The sequence below is a fragment of the Sciurus carolinensis genome, chromosome 11 (assembly GCF_902686445.1).
Source record: "Sciurus carolinensis chromosome 11, mSciCar1.2, whole genome shotgun sequence".
Classification (NCBI taxonomy): domain Eukaryota; kingdom Metazoa; phylum Chordata; class Mammalia; order Rodentia; family Sciuridae; genus Sciurus; species Sciurus carolinensis.
Window position 1 is genome coordinate 1184365 of NC_062223.1, and position 19494 is coordinate 1203858.

The 19494-nt window shown below is 65.2% G+C and overlaps 1 protein-coding gene across 18 annotated transcripts in view; it reads left to right on the top strand.

Annotated features, from left to right (window-relative positions):
• Brsk2 (BR serine/threonine kinase 2) overlaps nucleotides 1-19494 on the top strand; it is a 53026-nt gene that overhangs the window by 23939 nt on the left and 9593 nt on the right. For 12 of the 18 annotated variants that reach the window (XR_007104069.1, XR_007104067.1, XR_007104068.1 and 9 more), the window contains exons 2-16: nucleotides 5514-5608; nucleotides 7743-7828; nucleotides 10002-10142; nucleotides 10426-10542; nucleotides 10771-10804; nucleotides 10898-10966; nucleotides 11038-11184; nucleotides 12553-12584; nucleotides 12878-13042; nucleotides 13204-13301; nucleotides 13373-13523; nucleotides 15397-15462; nucleotides 17274-17334; nucleotides 18024-18231; nucleotides 18778-18826. Coding sequence is in view for 14 of the 18 variants with exons in the window: in XM_047519118.1 (XP_047375074.1) it covers nucleotides 5514-5608; nucleotides 7743-7828; nucleotides 10002-10142; nucleotides 10426-10542; nucleotides 10771-10804; nucleotides 10898-10966; nucleotides 11038-11184; nucleotides 12553-12584; nucleotides 12878-13042; nucleotides 13204-13301; nucleotides 13373-13523; nucleotides 15397-15462; nucleotides 17274-17334; nucleotides 18024-18231; nucleotides 18778-18826 (1519 nt within the window). In the remaining 4 variants the exon portion in view is untranslated. Of the gene's footprint in view, nucleotides 1-5513; nucleotides 5609-7742; nucleotides 7833-10001; nucleotides 10143-10425; nucleotides 10543-10770; nucleotides 10805-10897; nucleotides 10967-11037; nucleotides 11185-12552; nucleotides 12585-12877; nucleotides 13043-13203; nucleotides 13302-13372; nucleotides 13524-15396; nucleotides 15463-17273; nucleotides 17335-18023; nucleotides 18232-18777; nucleotides 18827-19494 lie in introns of those variants that run through there. The other 6 variants (XR_007104070.1, XM_047519121.1, XM_047519123.1 and 3 more) reach the window with 2 other exon arrangements.

Sequence of the window (19494 nt, forward strand, 5' to 3'; positions counted from 1 at the left end):
TCCCGCCAGGATGTTCAAGGGCGGTGGCCTGTGGGCTTGGGCAGGACCCCGCTGTGTCTGCCCTTGGTGACGCAGCCTGGGCAGAACACCTGCCCCTGCCGAGCGGGGACTCAGTTTCTCGGGTACCCACCTGCGTCTGGCCCCAACACTCCCTCTGACACGTCCCCCATTGCCCAGGTTTGGGCTCAGCATTGTGGGTCCTTTTTCTCAAAATGCCAGCATGGTGCTGGCCCCTGTGTGGAGAGCCAGGCAGGCCCGGCTGCCGCATCATCACCCGCAGGCAGACGGGAGCAACTGCGTCTTCACCCAAGCGCTGCCTCAGTGCGGAGGCTGAGGAAGTGGGTCACTGCACTGCGGCTGCCCCGGGAGCTGGGCCACGAAGGTCCCAGATCGGGATGGCATCCACTCGGTTCCAGATGCGGGGCAGCCAGTGAGGGCTGCGGGCGCTACAGCACTCCAGTGCACTGGTCTCCAGGAGCCCTCCCGAGGTGGGCAGCTGCCTGGGCCTCTGCTGGCTCTGCAGTCAGCTGATTCAGGCCTGGGCACTCTGATGCGTCCTGACTGTGGGGAGCCTCACGCCCCAGAAACCGCGGGGAGGGCTGCCACTGTGGCCTTGCGCCCAGGGACCAGTGGACTCCACAGCAGGTCCTGCACAGCTTGAGCCAAGGCCCACCCCAGAGCTGCCGGAGGCCAGGCTCTCCTGCGGCGCAAGGGCTGTGTCCAGCACCAAGGACAGCACCCTGTGGTTCCTGGTTTAGAGCCCAGCCTCCCTCCCACCACCCAGGTGGTCTCAGACACACTGAGAGGGCAGGTCCCCGGCATGCTGTAGCTTACCACTCACGCCTGCCCACATCCCCTCGCTGGACCCCAGTCCACTCTCTTAACTCACACCCTCTTTGGCCAGAAAGGGGTGGCCCTCCAGGCAGATCACTCAGTGACCCTGGCGCCTGCTGCAGCTGCACGGATGGAGGTGGGGGAGGCGTGTGCCCTTGGGATACCTCCACCTAGAATCGGTCAGGCTCTGGGGAGTTGAGCCACTGCCGGGGGGACTCGCCGGGACTGGGGAGGGGCTGAGGGCCAGCAAGGGAGCGTTGGGATCGCCTCCTGAAGGTCCCGCTGGCAGCAGGTGGGGGCTGCCCTGAGAGTAGGGCCTGAGGCTTGGGGAGGGTCTCCACCACCACATGGCTCCTCTGGAAGCCCACCAGGGGGCCACCTCTTCCTTCCACTGGCTCCAGGCTCCTGGGATGGGGCTCATGTGACAGCCTTCTAGGTAGTTGCTGATACATGGTCCTTTGCATGGCCACATGCTCGGCACCTCCGAGTGTCACGACAAGACCCCAAGAGGTTGGGGCAGTGCAGAGAAGCGGCCGGGCTTGTGTTTCGAGGGCCGCTGTGTGGAGAGTCATGGGACCCCGGGGGACATGAATTGAAGGCCCGCACCCTGGGCCTTCCCCATGAGGCCCAGTCCCTGAGGAGGGTGACCCTGGGGATGGGGTAGTGATAGAGGGGCAGATGGAGTGGGAGCCACAGTGCTCTCCAGCGACTACTGCCCAGTGCTTAAGCCAGGTGTGGGGAGACCAACAGGAACTAACACAGGGACGTCATGAGAGGTGTGTGGCCTCCAGCTGGTCCCAGAGCCCCTGCAGCCCCAGGATCCACTTGGGATGTAGCGGGGACAGCTGGGGGGGGTCTGGGTGAGCCAGGAGCTCACCCAGGCCCCACGTGCCCTGCCTGCTGGCTACCTTGAGATGGAAGCCTTGAGAAGGGGCCTTAGTGTCAGGTGGCCTGTTCTGGAGTCTACATGAAGAGCCCACGTGTCCACTGCCTCCCCAACTGGTCAGCAACCCTGGGGGCTACAGAGGGAGTCCCCCATTGCCAGCACTGTCGTGTGCCAGGACCCGGGTCTGGTCAGCACCTGCTCTGATGTCAGCAGCTGGCTAGCACCAGATGCAGGCCTGCCCACTGCTCTCGGGGCCAGGCTCCGGAGCTGGGTGCGGGAGCTGGGTCAGCCCTACCAGGCCCAGGTAGGCCCTGGGCGTCCCTGGGGCCTGGAGCCCCTTCCTGCAGCAGCTGAGGCAGCCCTGCACCCCCGCCGGCCCCTCCTCCTGAGAATGCGCTGGCTGGAGCTGGGAGTTCCTCAGCCTCGGCTCAGGTCCCACCCTGGCGAGGCCCCTGCAATTATCTGTGACACGGTATACTTTCCTCTCTTGATGTGAGCCTGGTTTGTGTAAAGACAATAATTAGAGATAAAATCACAATTGGAAAATAAGCCCCAGCGAGTTGGAGGGCTGGGTAATTAAGGGTGATCCTGGGCTTCCCACCAGGAGCTGCCCCTCCCGCGTCCCACAGGCTGCAGCCTGAAGGAGGGCTCCTAAGGGCATATGCCCCACCCTGCCTCCAGGGAACCCGAAGGCCCCTGGGGCTGTGGGAGACTAGGACCGCAGCTGATCTCTGCCCAGCACACCAAGAAAGTTCTCCAAGGAGGGGCACACCGGGCTGTGTGGAGTGTGCGGGGTTTTTCAAGGCACAGTAATGGGGACAGGATTTTCTGGTCGGAGGGGAAACTAGTGAAGGAAGGTGGAGACAGGGAGGGAGAGGCAGGGGTCCGGGACACAGCCCCACGTGGCTTCCCTGCACCCTGGCTGTACTGCGCCCTCAACCCCCATGAGACACGTTTGTCTGAGCAGCAGGGTGGCCCACGGCCTGGCCGCTGTGCCTGCTGTCCTTACACTGGACTGCCTCCGCCCACGGGAGCCTCCTGGAAGAAGGCTGCCTTCCTGGCAGGAGCCTGTATGGTTGGCCCTCTGTCCTCCCGGCTTTCTAGAGGCTGGTGCTGTGACACCAGTTTCCCCTCCTGGGAGATGTGGTGGAGCCCAGGCCATGCCCAGCACATCTTGGGGTCACAACTGGTGTGGGGGGGCGGCAACTGCACCCTTTTAATATCCAGCTTTGGGAATTTGGCCCTTCGTTGCTGTCTGCGCCCTCCTGTTCATGTCCACTTCCTTTGTTCCTGAAGCAGGACCACATTTCCCACACCATCACGTAACCCCTGTCATCAAGGTTGTGTGTGTGCACCTGCATGTGGGTGTTCATACAAGCACATGTGTGTGCACACGGAGGTGTGTAGATGCATGCACATGGGTGTACATGTGTGTGCCTGCATGTGGGTGTTCATACAAGCACATGTGTGTGCACATGGAGGTGTGTAGATGCATGCACGTGGGTGTACATGTGTGCGCCTGCATGTGGGTGTTCATAAAAGCACATATGTGTGCACATGGAGGTGTGTAGATGCATGCACGTGGGTGTGCATGTGTGTGCCTGCATGTGGGTGTTCATACAAGCACATGTGTGTGCACATGGAGGTGTGTAGATGCATGCACGTGGGTGTACATGTGTGTGCCTGCATGTGGGTGTTCATACAAGCACATGTGTGTGCACATGGAGGTGTGTAGATGCATGCACGTGGGTGTGCATGTGTGTTCCTGCATATGGGTGTTCATACAAGCACATGTGTGTGCACATGGAGGTGTGTAGATGCATGCACGTGGGTGTACATGTGTGTGCCTGCATGTGGGTGTTCATACAAGCACATGTGTGTGCACATGGAGGTGTGTAGATGCATGCACGTGGGTGTACATGTGTGCGCCTGCATGTGGGTGTTCATACAAGCACATATGTGTGCACATGTGTAGATGCATGCATGTGTGTGCACACATGAGTGCATACATGCACGTGTAAGTGTGTGTGTTGTCCCATTTGGGGCCATGAGCTCTGAGACCAGCATCTCCCTGAGGTCGGTCAGCCAGCCAGTGTCCCACAGCCTCCGTGTTTGAGCCGTGCTGTGCTGGAATGGCTGTTGGGTTCCCCGGGCTGCTGCGTTGTGAAGTCATGGCTCGTCCTCTAGCACATTTACATCCACTTTTCCCGCTCCCTGAGCTGTGCAAAGCCAGCTGAGGCTGCACCCCCTGCCCTGCGGTGGCCTGGTGTCTGCCCCTCCCTCCCGCCCACCCTGCCCTCTTTATATCCTGGGAGCACAGGGCTGCTTTCTGTTCTTTGCGGTCTGATGGGACAGGAGATTCTGAGCCCTTCTGGGCCATTCTTGCCTCTTCTTGTTGCCCTGTGGTCTTCTCTGGCTGTGTCCTCTCAGGGGCGGCTCTGAGGTGTGATCTTGTGAATCGCAGGAGCCACTCCAGCGTGGGGCTCTTGCCCTCATGGCTGTGCCCTGGCTCTCCTGAGCCTCCAGCTCCTTTGGGGACTTGCTGGACCTTGTTTGACCTGCTGGCCTCACACAGAGAGCCTCACATCTGTCAGGAGAGCTCCCGGCATGGGGGGCACCCCTGTCCTGCTTGCTGTGCGGAGGAGCCACTGCCAGCCCTGGGGTCAGCTGCGGCGCTTGCCCAGGTGGCTCTGAATCGTGGATGGGCAGAGCTGTGGGCGCCAGCTCCTGTCGCGTGCTCTGCCTGTTGTCCGAGTGGCAATCACAGACTCTCACGCAGGTCAAAGGCAGCTGACCAGAGGCCCCAGGAGTCGGCCCTGGGCCTCAGCAGGCTTGGAGCAACCCTGTGGAGGCCACAACCCTCCCCACCTGCTTCTGGCAGCAGCAGTGGCTGCCCTGGGGAAGGCGCCAGGGATCCTAGGCCAGCTCCCTTCCGGCTGGCCAGGGAAGTGTCGGCCCCCTGGGGGCTCTGGGCCAGGCCTGGAGGAGGTGCCTGTGTCCAGCCTGGGATGCAGGCTGGGGGAGGTGGTGGGGCTCCCAGGGACCTGTGGGAGCTGATGAGCTGCAGAAAGCAGGGCCACCACCACCAGCAGAGGCAGGGACTGTGATCAGTGACGGAGACCAGGGTCCCAGGGGACAAGGCGAGATGAGGGGCAGGGCCGGGGCAGTGTGTCCAAGCACGTGACACACAGAAGATCAATTTCCCACCTGAGACCAAGGGCTCTTACAGATAGATGGGAAACAGGCACACGCGTGTGTGTGCACATGCCAGTGCGCCTGCAGGCGAGGGCACAGACGGCAGGAAACCCTGGAGAGGCCACGCCTGCAGGGCTCTGGCCATGATGAGCGAGGTGGTCTGAGAGCATCTGCCCCTAAGGGGCCCCAGGGAGGAGGGTCTTGGTCTGCAGAAGGCTGGGAGGCACTGCCAGGGAGTGGCCATGGGCCTGTCATGGTGTCCTGGGGCACAGTGAGGCGGGCCTCAGGCTCAGGGCCTGTCTTTGCAGGGGTCTGTGGTGGAGGCCTCAGGGAGGTGGCCTCTGCCTGTGGAAGGGTGGGGGCTCACCTAGACCTCGATTCAGGGAGGGATGGGCTTTGTGGGGCAGTGTGCCAGCCCTCCACAGAGCCGCTCTGCCAGATACCAGGGAGCACCTGGGGCAGCCGGCGGCCGTGGAGTCCAGCAGGCTTGGGTGCTCGGGGAGGGAGGGGCCTCAGAGGAGTGGTGGGTACCTGCTGGCAGGGCAGGAGGTATGCAGTGCAGCCCTGAGCGGCTGAGCCTGGCCCCTCCCTCCTGCAGGCCTCGTGAAGCTGGGGATTCACTGCGTCACCTGCCAGAAGGTCGCTATCAAAATTGTCAACCGCGAGAAGCTGAGCGAGTCCGTGCTGATGAAGGTGAGCTGGCCGGGTGCAGTGTAGGTGGGGCCCAGGTGCCAGCTGGGGTGGCCTCCGGATCAGGGACAGGTGGCTCCAGGACTGCCTCCTCCCCTCTGTCCACTCCTCCCTGGCCTGGGGGACAGAAGGTGCCTTTCTGACCTACTGGGTGAGGCACCTGTACCTCAGTTTCCCCTTTAGAGCAGAGGAGACCCTGTCTGAGGAACCCACCCCACATCAGGACCAGGCTGGCCGGGTGGGGCTCCAGTCGGCCTCACGTGCTGGGGTCTGGTCACTGGGACTGGAGCAGCCCCCACGGGGGGAAGGCTCCTGGGGTCTGTCCAGCTTCTCTGTGGACTGCCAAAACCTTGGGGCATGTTGAGGCCTGACCTTGGTGGGGCAGAGGTCCCTAGACCCTCGATGTGCCAACTACAAGGGTGTGGGGTAGGGTGGGGCCTCTGCAGTGGCCAGAGGGTGGTCCCCCTTGAGCAGGGCTGAGCTCCGATAGTGTCCTCGTTCCCTCCCTCCCTCCTCCTCCAAGGTGTCTGCTGTTCTAGCCATGCAGGTGCACAGGGCCCGGGAACATCTCTGCAGCGCAGATGTGGCCTGGACCAGGCTTGGGTGGGGCCAGGACAGGGGACAAGGACAGGGATTAGGTCAGGGTTGGGAGCAACGGGTGAAAGTGACCAGGACACAGGGATTTGAGACTGTTGATGCGCGAGACCCGGTTAAGTTTTTAAGGATGCTGTGGCTGCTGGGGGCAGGGATGGACGCAGCTGCTGGATTGGGAAGGGAAACCAAGCACCCAAGGGAGGGGTGGGCGGCTGTGAGGGGCGAGGACAGCAGTGCAGTGGGAGTCCTCCTCTGGCCCTGCCTCGGGCTGCAGCGAGGCTCAGGAGGGCCAGAGCAGACAGCGCCCGCTCAGGTGGGGCTCAGGGCGAGAGCTGAATTTGGGAGTGAGTGGGAGGCATAGAGCCCAGTGGTTGTGGGGGCTGCGGCATGGGGAGGGGCCTGGCACCATGGGGATGCATACGCAGGCCACAAGGGAGAAGGGTGTGGGGACAGGTGCTGTGAGGGGCACCAAGCTGCTGCCAGCGGATGGGGGACTCCTCTCTGCCAGCTTCCGCAGGGCCGAGCAGGTGCAGAGGAGGGTGAGGCCCTGCCTGCAGCTCAGAAGCAGGCCTGCAGTGACCTCCACCCGCCACGCTCTCAGGGCCCCTTCTGACCTGCCTGGGGCCTGGGGCAGGCTCTGTGCTCCCCGCCGGGCAGTGGCAGCCAGGACAGGCTCCACCACACCTGCGGTGCTGCACAGCTGCACAGGTGCTCACACACAGGTGCTCACACAGGGCTGCACAGGTGCTCAGGTGCTCACACACTGGTGCTACACAGGTGCACAGGTGCTCACACACAGGTGCTCACACAGGGCTGCACAGGTGCTCAGGTGCTCACACACAGGTGCTACACAGGTGCTCACACACAGGTGCTGCCCAGGTGCACAGGTGCTCACACACAGGTGCTGCACAGGTGCACAGGTGCTCACACACAGGTGCTGCCCAGGTGCTTAGGTGCTCACACACAGGTGTTGCCCAGGTGCACAGGTGCTCAGGTGCTCACACACAGGTGGTGCACAGGTGCACAGGTGCTCACACACAGGTGCTCACACAGGGCTGCACAGGTGCTCAGGTGCTCACACACAGGTGCTACACAGGTGCACAGGTGCTCACACACAGGTGCTGCCCAGGTGCACAGGTGCTCACACACAGGTGCTGCACAGGTGCTCACACACAGGGCTGCACAGGTGCACAGGTGCTCAGGTGCTCACACACAGGTGGTGCACAGGTGCTCACACACAGGTGCTGCACAGGTGCTCAGGTGCTCAGGTGCTCACACACAGGTGGTGCACAGGTGCTCACACACAGGTGCTGCCCAGGTGCACAGGTTGCTCACACACAGGTGCTGCACAGGTGCACAGGTGCTCACACAGGGCTGCACGCCTCTGGCCACCTGGGCTCATGTGCAGCGAGTCCCAGACTGCACAGCGGCCAGGCCAGGGCCCCTTCCCCCCATGCACCCCAACACAAGGTCAGATAGCGTGGACAGATGGGGCCTGGGAGGGGCGCCCGCCGGCCGCGGCCTGACGCCCACCCTCCGGCAGGTGGAGCGCGAGATCGCCATCCTGAAGCTCATCGAGCACCCGCACGTCCTGAAGCTGCACGACGTCTATGAGAACAAAAAATATTTGTAGGTATTGCTGGGCGGAGCGCGGGGCCGGGGCGGAGCGCGGGCTGGGGCGTGGGGTCCGTGTGCTGGGCAGCCAGAGGCCAGGGTCCTGCTGCACCCGCGAGGGCTGTCCGGGTCTGCTGTGACCAGTGGAGGAGGCCTTGGCCCCACTGCTTCTTAGCCAGACCCATGGGACTCAGAGCCATCGATCTGAAGCCATGGGGGTGGGGACAGAACTTCCTGGAGGAGGGGCAGGGGTCTGGCAGGAGCACTCGGACCCTCCTAACGCTGGCCCTCTGAGCCTGTGGTTCTGCCAGGATGGCCACAGCTCCCTACTCCCACTGGACCCTCTACCCACAAGCCTCCCTCAGGGGGCCTGGGGTCCCCAGGTCAGCTGATCCTGTCACCACCATGGTCACCTGAGGCCACAGAGCCTCCCCAGCCTGGCAGACCCAGGTGGGAACCCCAGCTCCCCTGGTCAGTGTGTGGACCATACCTGGCCTCATTGGGCTTGTCCGGGAGTGGGGTGAACCAGTTGCTCGGGAGCAGGGCTGTGTGCAGTGCTTCCCACATAGACGTGAGGGCCGAGGGAGGGGTGCAAGCAGAGAGCACTGGACATCCTCCAGCCTGGAGCCCCTACCCACTGCCCACCTTGCCAGGGCTTCCCGCAGACCCAGCACCAGGCCGTCCTGGGCAAGCTCCTGAGCTCTCGGACCCTGTTTCCTTGTCTCTGGTGCGGATAGTGCACCGATGGCCGACTGAGTGTTTACCTGGAGGCAGGAGAGCCAAGGGCCCTTCTCAGCCGAGGATGGGGTGCGGCGGGCAGGTCTCTGTCACCACAGGCCTGAGCGCCATGGCAGAGTGGGCCTGGGCCTCTGACCCGTGACGTGGGGGCTGCCAAGGGGCCCAGCAGGGGTGACTCCTGCACCTCCTCCTTCTGCCCCTACTGGCCTATCAGGGTGGGGGCAGGTGGAGACACACCTACTTTGCAGCATCTAGGTGGCATTTGTGAGTCTGGGGCACGGGCAGGGGCGGGACAGGCCCAGCGTACTGCCCACACTGCACACAGCTCATCCTGGGCTCCCACCTCTGCCTGGTTCCCGTGGAAGGCTGAACCGGGCACCTGCGTGGGAAGGCAACTCTGGAGAGGCTGCCCAGCGGGGAGGAGGGCCAGGGAGAGCAGGTGGGACATAGCCTGGCCAGAGACTGAGGACGGGGAGGAGCCCAGGGGGAGGCCAGGCAGCACAGGTGTGCTCCTGGGGTTCCCAGCCCCAAATGGGCCACTGTTCTGAGGTCCAGCAGAGCACCATGTGGCCTGCGCTTCTGCCCTGCTCTGCATGCTGCCCACCTTCCAGACCAGCCTTCCTGCCCAGAGTCCCTATGTGTCCACCTTCTCAGTGCAGACAGGGTCCTTATGCTGCAGGGCCTAGCCTGTCCTCTTTGCCACTGCCCCATGCTGTCTCCTGTCCTGCCTCTCCTGTGCTGTCCCTCTCTGTCCACCTGCAGTCCCTGGCCTGCCTTAGGGGCCTCCACATGGCATGTTCTGAGCCCCTCCCAATCTGAGTTGGACATGCGGCCGCTCCCTTGAGGTCACCAAGCACCAGAACCCACACTACCAGAGGCCCCTGCTGCCCCTACTCAAAGTTCAGCCCGTAGGGCTCTACCACGTGGCTAAGAGCCAGCAGACAGGAGGGGACAGGCAGGCTCTGCTGGTCTGGGCAAGTTCTGTTTGGAGGCTGAGGTCCACTTCTCTCATGCCACATTCAGAGGGGCATCTGAGAGGGCCAGCCCCCACCTTGGGGAGGCACTGCCAGCCACCTGCTGAAGCCTGGGTGCCCCCTGTCTGACGCCCCGTCTCCTCACACAGCCCATGACCTCAGCCCTGCCCCCTTGCACAGCAGCCGAGGGTGCCTGGCCCCTGGGGTGGGGCTGGACAGCCTTCCCTGCAGCTGCCTCAGGGCCACTGAAGTGTGAAGGGTGGGACAGGGCAACGCCTGAGCACTGCCCCCTCAGAGCCCAGCCCACCTGCACTGCTGCAAGGTCCAGAGAGACCCGGCCTGCTCTGAGAGGCACAGGCTGGGGAGCTGTGGCCCCTGCCCTTCGCCAGACCCTGGGCTCCCTGACTTGGCACAAGAGGGGCAGTGTGTGTGCCTGGATGCGGCAGGGCAGGGCGCTGATGCCACCTGTCCTGCAGATACCTGGTGCTAGAACACGTGTCCGGGGGGGAGCTGTTCGACTACCTGGTGAAGAAGGGGAGGCTGACCCCCAAGGAGGCCCGCAAGTTCTTCCGGCAGATCATCTCTGCGCTGGACTTCTGCCACAGTCACTCAATATGGTGCGGCCCAAGCCCGAGGCCAGTGTGTCCACTGCCGAGGGACAGTGTCTCCACCCCAAGGGAGCCACCCAGGGCTCTTACAGCCACATTGTCGGGACCCAGCACGTGGGGCCAGGACACCTCTCCCCTTCCTCTCAGGCAGGCAGCTTGGGATGGGCTGCCTTTGGTCCAGCTCAGGGTAGGGGTTTGAGGGAGGGCTGCTACCCGCTGGTCACGGCATGTCTGTGAGGCCCAGGAGAGGGTGTGGGACCATGGTGAGCCAAGCCCAGGCCTCCCTCCCCAGTCACAGGGACCTGAAGCCAGAAAACCTGCTGCTGGACGAGAAGAACAACATCCGGATCGCAGACTTCGGCATGGCGTCCCTGCAGGTTGGAGACAGCCTGCTGGAGACCAGCTGTGGGTGAGTGCTGCCCTGCCTGGCCACTGCCGCTGGGCCTCTCCTGTGGGAGCAGCTCCTGTCTGCGCGGCGGGAGGAATGGATGGCAGTGGTGCCCCGGTCCAGGGCTCAGCCCCCACCCAGCATGCAGGGATTTAGGTTGTGGGAGCCCCAAACGGGGCATCCTCCCGGGGCCTGGCGGGCGGTGGCAAGTCCTGGCCTCCTGCCCCCTGACCGCCGCTTTGTCCTCAGATCCCCCCACTATGCCTGCCCAGAAGTGATCCGGGTAAGTGCCCGCGGCGCTGGCGGAAGGGCCGGTGGGTGGGCTCGCCCCCTGACCCCCGCCGGCCCGCCCGCCGACCCAGCGCCTCGCCCGCAGGGGGAGAAGTACGACGGCCGCAAGGCGGACGTGTGGAGCTGCGGCGTGATCCTCTTCGCCCTGCTGGTGGTGAGCGCCCGCCCCGCCCCCGCCCCGCCCCGTGCCCGCGGGCCGCCGTGACCGCGCCTGCCTGCCCACAGGGGGCGCTGCCCTTCGACGACGACAACCTGCGGCAGCTGCTGGAGAAGGTCAAGCGCGGGGTGTTCCACATGCCGCACTTCATCCCGCCCGACTGCCAGAGCCTGCTGCGCGGCATGATCGAGGTGGACGCGGCGCGGCGCCTCACGGTGCGTCCCGCCGCGGACGGCTGAGGGCCGGCCTGGCAGCCCGCGTCCCTGTCCCGGGCAGTGCGGAGCGCCCCAGGGGGCTGGGCGCCTCAGGGCGCTGGGGCACCGCCCTGTGCCTGGGCGTGAGCGTTGGGGAACACCGGTGTGCCCGGGTGTGCCCGCTCTGGCATGTGTGCCAGGTGTGGGAGAGCGTGTGCCAGTTGTGGGTTGGTGCGTGCCAGGTGTGGGTCAGTGTGTGCCAGGTGTGAGAGAACATGTGCCAGGGTGTGTGTGCCAGGTGTGGGAGAGCATGTGCCAGGTGTGGGCCGGTGTGCCAGGTGTGGGTCTGTCTGCCAGGGTGTGTGTGCCCCATGTGGGAGAGCGTGTGCCAGGTGTGGGTTGGTGTGTGCCAGGGTGTGTGCCCCAGGTGTGGGTTGGTGTGTGCCAGGGTGTGTGCCCCAGGTGTGGGTTGGTGTGTGCCAGGTGTGGGTCAGCATGCCAGGTGTGGGTTGGTGTGTGCCAGCTGTGGGTTGGTGTGCCAGGTGTGGGTCAGTGTGTACCAGGTGTGAGAGAACGTGTGCCAGGGTGTGTGTGCCAGGTGTGGGAGAGCGTGTGCCAGATGTGGGAGAGCGTGTGCCAGGTGTGGGTTGGTGTGCCAGGTGTGGGTTGGTGTGCCAGGTGTGAGAGAGCGTGTGCCAGGCGTGGGATTATGTCAGAGGTGGGTGTGTGCAGATGTGAGTGTGTCAGGGCAGTTTGCCCAGGTGCTCAGGTGGGTGGCAGGCCTGTGCCTGTGTGACAGGGGAGTGCTAGTGACCATGCTGGGCGTGTCCCCCTAACTGCTGTCCTGCCTCTGGTGTCCTGGGAAAGCCCCTGGGCAGTGTGAGGCCTTCCCCAAAGGCGGCTGCCTCAGGTGAGGGGCCCTCTTGGAAGGATGGCCACTGCCCACAAGAGAGGAGCAAGTGCCCTCTGGGCTGATCTTTTCAAGGAGAGGTGCTCTGTCCCTCCCCCAGGCAAGCTGTCCCTGAGTTGGTGGAGAGAGGGCCGTAGTGGGGCTGCCCCGGCCTCCTGACCACACCTGCACCCAGCCCTCCCAGCCACCTGGCCCTCCTGGCTTTGCCTCCTTTGGGCTGCTTTGCCTCTCCTGCCCGTGGACTCCAGGAAGGCCTGGCCAGGGCAGCTGCCTGGAGGGCTCTGCTGGCTCCTTGCTCCCTGGCCCTCAGGCCCTGCCCCTGCCCCCACTGCCCTCCTTCCTGGTTGCGCTCCCTCTGCAGCTGGGCAGGCAGGGCAGGGGTGCTGGCCTGCGGCCTGGCCCTGCCTCCCGCTTTGCTCTCACCTGCCTCCTAACGTGGGCGCCCCTGGTACTAACTCCCTTTCTCTCTTTCCTTGTAGCTAGAGCACATTCAGAAACACATTTGGTATATGTAAGTAGCTTCTCTGACCACTAACGCCCGCTTTGCCTGTTGCTGTGGCCTGGAGGGCCTGCAGGAGGGGGGAGGGCCCTGGCCAGCGTGGGCTGCCCCGCCTTGCCGTCAGCTGTCCTGGGCTGGTGTGGCAGGACGCAGGAGGCCTGCAGGGGTTGGGCATAGGGACAGCAACAGGACTCAGGGGCCCAGGCGAGGGTGGGCCACCCACCCTGCCGGCCACCTCGGGTGGGTGGAGTCGCCTCCGGCTGGACCACTCCAGCGAGTGAGCCCTGGTGCCCTGTCGTCCACAGAGGAGGCAAGAATGAGCCGGAGCCAGAGCAGCCCATCCCCCGCAAGGTGCAGATCCGCTCGCTGCCCAGCCTGGAGGACATCGACCCCGACGTGCTGGACAGCATGCACTCGCTGGGCTGCTTCCGAGACCGCAACAAGCTGCTGCAGGACCTGCTGTCTGAGGAGTATGTCCTGGGTGGGCAGGAGGGGCCGGCATGTCACTGGGCTCTACACTGCTGCCCTGGCAGCTTGGGGGCAGGCGGCCAGAGGCAAGGTCCTCATGGTCCACAGGCAGGCACACGTGCCCAGGTGTGCCGACCCTCCTGGCGCCTCTCGCCCCACGCAGGGAGAACCAGGAAAAGATGATTTATTTCCTTCTCCTGGACCGGAAAGAAAGGTACCCCAGCCATGAGGACGAGGACCTGCCCCCCAGGAATGAGATAGGTACGAGCCTCCATCTGCGCTCGGGTCCTGGGGCCTGCTGGCGGCCAGGCCTGACCCCTGTCTGCACACAGACCCTCCCCGGAAGCGTGTGGACTCCCCAATGCTGAATCGGCACGGCAAGCGGCGGCCAGAGCGCAAGTCCATGGAGGTGCTCAGCGTGACGGACGGCGGCTCCCCGGTGCCGGCACGTCGAGCCATCGAGATGGCCCAGCACGGCCAGAGGTGTGTGCCGGCCCCAGCGCCCACTCCAGGGCTGCACCCTCCTAGGCTGCCCTAGACCTGGCCTGCTCTCTTCCCACTGGCCCTGAGGTCTGGGCCAAGGCCGCTGGCTGAGCTGAACGGCACGGAGCTGGGGTTGCTAGCAGGACGCGCAGGCTGAGCAGCGCTGGGATGAACTGGGCTGAGCTGGGCTGAGATGACTGGACTGTGCTGGGCTGAGCGGGACTCAGCGCGGCTGGGATGGGCTGAGGTGGACTGGACTGTGCTGGGCCAGGCTGGGCTGGGCTGAGCTGGACTCAGCTTGGGTGGGGTAAACTGAGCTGAGCTGGGCTGAGCTGGGCTGAGCTGGGCTGAGCTGGACCGGGCTGGACTGGGCTGGGCTGAGCTGGACCGGGCTGGACTGGGCTGGGCTGAGCTGGCCTGAGCTGGACCGGGCTGGACTGAGCTGAGCTGAGCTGGACTGGGCTGGACTGAGCTGAGTGGGCTGGGCTGGGCTCAGCTGAGCAGACTGGACTGGACTAAGCTGGACTGGGCTTGGCTGGACTGAGCTGGACTGAGCTGAGCTGGGCTAGGGTGGGCTCAGCTGGACTGGGCTGAGCTGGGCTGGACTGGGCTGATCTGATCTGGGCTGGGCTGAACTGAGCTGAGCTGCATTGGGCTGAACTGGACTGAGCTGGGCTGAGCAGGGCTGGACAAGGCTGGTCTGGTCTGGGCCGTCATGTGATTAAGCCATGTTCAAAGCTGCCAGCCCAGCAGGCTTGGCCCTCCTTGGTGTTTGGCCCTCTGTGGGTGGCCAGTGGCCAGGGATGTGAAATATGGAGGAGTGCTGAGTGAGTGTGGTGTCCCCTAGGACCCCTGGAGGGAGAAAGGGTGCCTGGGACCTGCAGGGCTGTGGGGCGGGGCTGCGAGAGGGCTGGGCGGGGCCTCCAGCAAAGGCCCAGCCTTCCCTCCCCAGGTGGGAGGCCTGTTGTCCAGGACAGACGTTGGCCTGGAGGTCCCAGCAGCCCTGGCTGTCATTGGCCAGCCTTGTGGTCTGGGCCCCAGCACCCTACTGCCCCCTCTCTCTAGGGGGCCTTGGGGTGCCAAGGACCTCGCCAGAGGAACTTGCCATCAACTGGGGACTCACAAGGCGGCTGGGCGGCCATCAAGATAAATTTCCCGGGCCCCACTGGTGGCCCCATGCCCTCCTGCGGGGTCAGGACTGGCTGGGCCATCAGCCCAGGCTCCAGCCCTCAGGGGCTTCTTCCAGTTCTCCAGCTGCCAGGCTGGGGCGGCCAGGGCCCCCGACCACGCTTCTACCCTGGTCTTCTCTGGTGTCCCGCTTGCCGTGGGCATGCCTCTCCTTGGCAGGACCCTCCAGCAGCCCAAGTGCATGCCTTCTGCTCTTGAAGCCATCCCCTCCCCTGGCCCTTCCAGGGCAGGCTAAGGGCCATCGTGAGCCCTTCCCACCCCGCATGGCCTGAATTCCTGCCCCGACTTCCAGGCCTGGCTGCCACGGGATGGGGCTGCCCTGGGTCTCTGGAAGGCCCTTTGTCCTGGCACATCCAGCCTGCTTTCGCTTTCAGCTTGGCCACTTGGCACTGGGCCACAGGGGCCACTGGCCGGGACTGGAGGGGTCCTGGGGCTGGGGTGGGGGCCGGGCATCCGCCAAGCCTGGCCACCCTGCCCAGCAGGTTGCTCAGGCAGGGCTTGCTGTGGCTCTGGCCCTGTCCTCTCTCGCCGTCTCTTGCGCTGGCCTGGGGCTGCTAGGTCACGCCCCGCCTCAGCTGTGTGGCGGTCTCTCCTGTGTGGCCCGGGCGGCAGCCGGGCCTGGCAGCGACCTGCGTGCGTGTGGCCGTGGCAGTAACTCTGTTTTCTCGCTTTGTTCCTGCTGTAGTAAAGCAATGTTCAGTAAAAGCCTGGATATCGCTGAAGCCCATCCCCAATTCAGCAAAGAAGACAGGTACACACCCTGCCCGTCCGTCCGCCCTCCCAGCCCCAGACACACAGCCCCTGCCTGGCCCGGCGGGCAGAGGCGGGCCTGGCGGCGGGGCTGGGCCGCAGACGCTTCCTGCCCCTGCTCTCTGGGAGTGGAAGGTCCAGGCAGCCAGGGGAGGAGCCCGGCCACCTGAGCTGAGCCGAGCAGGGGTGGGGTTGCTGGGGCAAGGCTGATGGCCAGCCCGCGTGAAGGACCGCACGCAGCGCTTATGCGGGCCCAGGGTGGGGGCACCACTGTGCTCCCCACCCTGGGAGCCCACGTGGCTGCAGCAGGCCTCCCTTCTGCTGGCCCTTGTCCTTGGTCCAGCAGGCCTGGCTGGCCGTGGCTGCTGTGGCCCCGCTGCCCACAGCCACTCCATTCCCCTTGTAGGTGGCAGCAGGCGGCAGCAGCCCCCTGGGTGGTGGCGCTGCCTGCAGGGCTGCCTCCCAGAGCTCTGGCCTCCTCGGGCCTCGTCCCTGAGCCTCCTGTGCCCCGAACCCTCCCTCGCCCGCACTCCACCCGCTGTCCCCGGAACCGCGCTTTTCCGCCCTGGCAGTCGTAGCTCAGTCCCTGGGGGCAGGACAGGAGGGCCTGGCGCAGCCTCCCTGCCTCCCGTACCTTCCTCTCGCTTTCCTTGTGCCGGTGACAAGGTCCTGGCTGGCCTGGGGAGCCGGGCCTGTCTTGCTTGCTCGTGGCTGCTGCCCTAGGGCCCACCCCACCCCCCTGGACGCCTCTCCAGGGCCCGGCTCCCGCACTGCACCTGGGCTCTGCCCTGCTCCCGGCAGAGGGTCTCGCTGCCTCCCTCGCCCTCGCCGGTCCTGTGGGGAGACTTGGAGGTTGCTGCCACAGGGCCCTGCCCACAGGTGCCCGGGGCCAGCTGGGAGCCAGGAGAAGGCCAGGGTGGTTGGGGTACAGGTGCCCTCAGTGGCTCCCTGAGCCCAGGAGCCTGGCCTGGGTGTGGGCCGGGAGGCCCTTTGCAGCTGGACTGGCCAGCAGCGGGCAGACTGGGGCAGTGTGGGATGGCCTTTTACTCTTCTGTCCTCTTCTCTCCTGTGGCTGCCGCCCCACCCCGTCCCCTCCTCTAAGGACGGCAGGTGCGCTGCCCAGGGCTGAGACAGCCTCTGCTGGCCCTCGCTTTTGGTGTGGTGGGGCCAAACCTGGCGCCTCCCTCAGGGCAGCTTCTCCCTGGTGGTGTGGACATACTGTCTCTGCTGCGCCCAAGCCAGGTTTTCAGCTGAGTGGGGCAGTGGTGGGACGAGAGGAGGGCTCTGGGCTGGCCGCAGGCATCTCTCATGGACATGTATGGATGTGGAGGGCTGGGCTGGTGCCCAGCTGGTGGCCACACACCCGTCGCTGTGACACCTCAGCCTTGGGGGGCGTGCGCAGGCGGCAGGCCAGTGGACCCAGCAGGAGGCGTGGCAAGGGTGGGGCTGGATCAGCTCACATCAAGTCCCCACCTTGCCCCTTGTCCCTCCGTCCACCCAGGTGCCTGCAGACCTTGCTGAGGGCCTCTGGGCACCTTACCTGTGCCAGGCCTGGGGCTGCTGGTGGTTCCCATGTGTGGGGAGGAGCCCCAAGGACCCCAGCCGCACCCTGGGTGCTGATGGGTGAGGTCGGCAGGATGACCCTGGGGCACAGTGTGCATCCAGGGACCCTCCTGGGCTTGGCAGGTGTGCACCAGGCCCCAAGGCTTGGGGCTCTGGGCCGGGCCTCCCGGCCACTGGGGGTCCACCTGGGGAGAGAGGAGCAGGAGCCCCTCCTGGCCAAGTCACCGCTCTGTCCTCTGCAACCCCCAGGTCTCGGTCCATCAGCGGTGCCTCCTCAGGTCTTTCCACAAGTCCACTCAGCAGTCCCCGGGTGAGTGACCGTCCATTCTGGCCTCAGTTGTGGGTCTGCCATCCGTAAGAGCACGGGGCGGGGGCGGGCGCAGGCCGGGACGCAGGCCCTGCCGGGCTGGGCTGGCCCTCGCGGCTGCTGCTCTTGCTAACTGCACGTTCTTCTGTTTTGTGTTGTTTGTTTTCTCCTCGTCACTGTTTTTCTTTTGTGGCAACCCCTCCCTGGCTGCCCGTCCGTCCTGCTTGGGGTCCTGCTCAATGCTCTGCGGCGGGGTTGCATGGGGTGGGTGGGGCATGGGGGTGGCTGCATGGTCCCCTGCCTGCTGGTTCTCTGCTCCCTTGTAGCCCACTAGAAAGTCCATCCTTCCCCCCCCGCCCCCTGAGCTCCCCTCCACGGCCTGCCCCCTGGCCACCTCCCTGGAGCCTGAAGCTTGCCGGAGCACCTCGCGGCCTGGACACGTCCTCCCTCCACAGGCCGCCCCACGGCCCAACCCCAAGACCCAGACCTTGCCGTGCAAGGCCAAGCTGACTGACAAGCCACTACAGGGCACCAAGTCCAACCCGCTCCCTGCCTGCACCCAGGCCCGGCCTCCCATCGCCAGCCTCAGCCCCCCGCTGGCCTTGCCCCCCGGGCCCCCGGCCCTGGCAGCCCCTGTCCGGCTCCCTCCCCCTGGGACTGAACCGAACACCAAATCTGTCCCCACCATACAGGTGACCCCTCACCCCTCGCCGAGGGGCAGTCCCCTCCCTACCCCCAAGGGGACGCCCGTCCACACGCCAAAGGAGAGCCCGGCCGGCACACCCAACCCCACGCCGCCGTCCAGCCCCAGCGTTGGAGGGGTGCCCTGGCGGACGCGGCTCAACTCCATCAAGAATAGCTTCCTGGGCTCACCCCGCTTCCACCGCCGGAAACTGCAAGGTCAGGACCAGCATGGGCCGGGGCAGGGGATTGGGGCAGGGCACAGGCTGCAGGCGTTGCCTGCCCACAGATGGCAGGGCCCGCGGGCTGCTCTGCAGTGCCAGCGCCCTCCCAAGGCTGCCCTGCGCCCCATCCGTCCCCCATCACCCTCTTGGGGGCTTGTTCTACCAGAAGCCAGGCAGCAGCCACGTTCCTCAAGGCTCACACTGGCCTGGCCAGCACCTCTGTTGGCATAGCCAGTCTGTCCTCTCCGGCTGCCTGAGCCCAGGGAGGAGGGCCGGCCGCCATGTATGTGGATGGTTGGCAGGACGCAGGCCCTGGACTATGCTGGGTGGCTGCCGTGGTGCTGGGTGCCAAGGGCCCGTTTCTCTGCCCAGCTGGGTCTGGGCTGGCTGGAGGCTGAAGGAGATACAGCTTAACTTCAGCACCAGAGGCTGGACAGCTCCCTGCAGTCGGAGGGCTGGCTGGGCAGGGACTTGGACTTGGGGGAGCCGGGGCGGGGGCTGAGCATCACCTCCCTCTCCTCCATTCTTCCCTTGTGTGCAGTTCCGACGCCTGAGGAGATGTCCAACCTGACCCCGGAGTCCTCCCCAGAGTAAGTGGCTTCTGGAGGCCTCCTGGCCTTGGACACCAGGCCAGCTGGGGAGGGACTCTAGGAGGCCTTCCTGCTCCCCATGATCCCATTGCAGGCAGGGCCTGACTTGGCTGCTGCGTCTCAGCCTGGGACCCCCCTGGGGCGAAGGTGCGCGGGGGCACCGTGCTTCCCAGGGCCTGTGGGATTGTAGGGACAGTTGGGTCTCAAGAAGTCAGGCTGTGCTGAGGATGGACAGCTGCAGGGCACAGGACCCAGCCCAGCAGGAACACGGGTGACGCAGCAGACACATAGAGCATGGGCGGCTGTGGCAGAGGCTCAGTGAAGGGGGAGTGGGCACGGTGAGGACTGGCCCTGACTGCTCTTGAACCCTGAGCTTGAGGAATGGAAACCGGGGCAGGCAGAGCTATGACCACCCTGCAGATACCAGCTGCCCACATGGCACGTCCCACAGTGATGGGCCTCTGGGGGTGAGATGCCTGCCAGTGTCCAGGCCCTCTCTCTGTCCTTCACAGTGGCCTCTACTGGCCAGCTCCCTGGCCACTGCTGATGTGCGAAGTGTGGTGTGAACCTCTGCGGTGCAGCTGCAGGGAGCAGCCAGGTGGGAGCGGGGGCCCCTGCCTGCAGCCGTGGGCCGGCCGTTGTCAGCACGGGCAAGACGCCCGTCACTG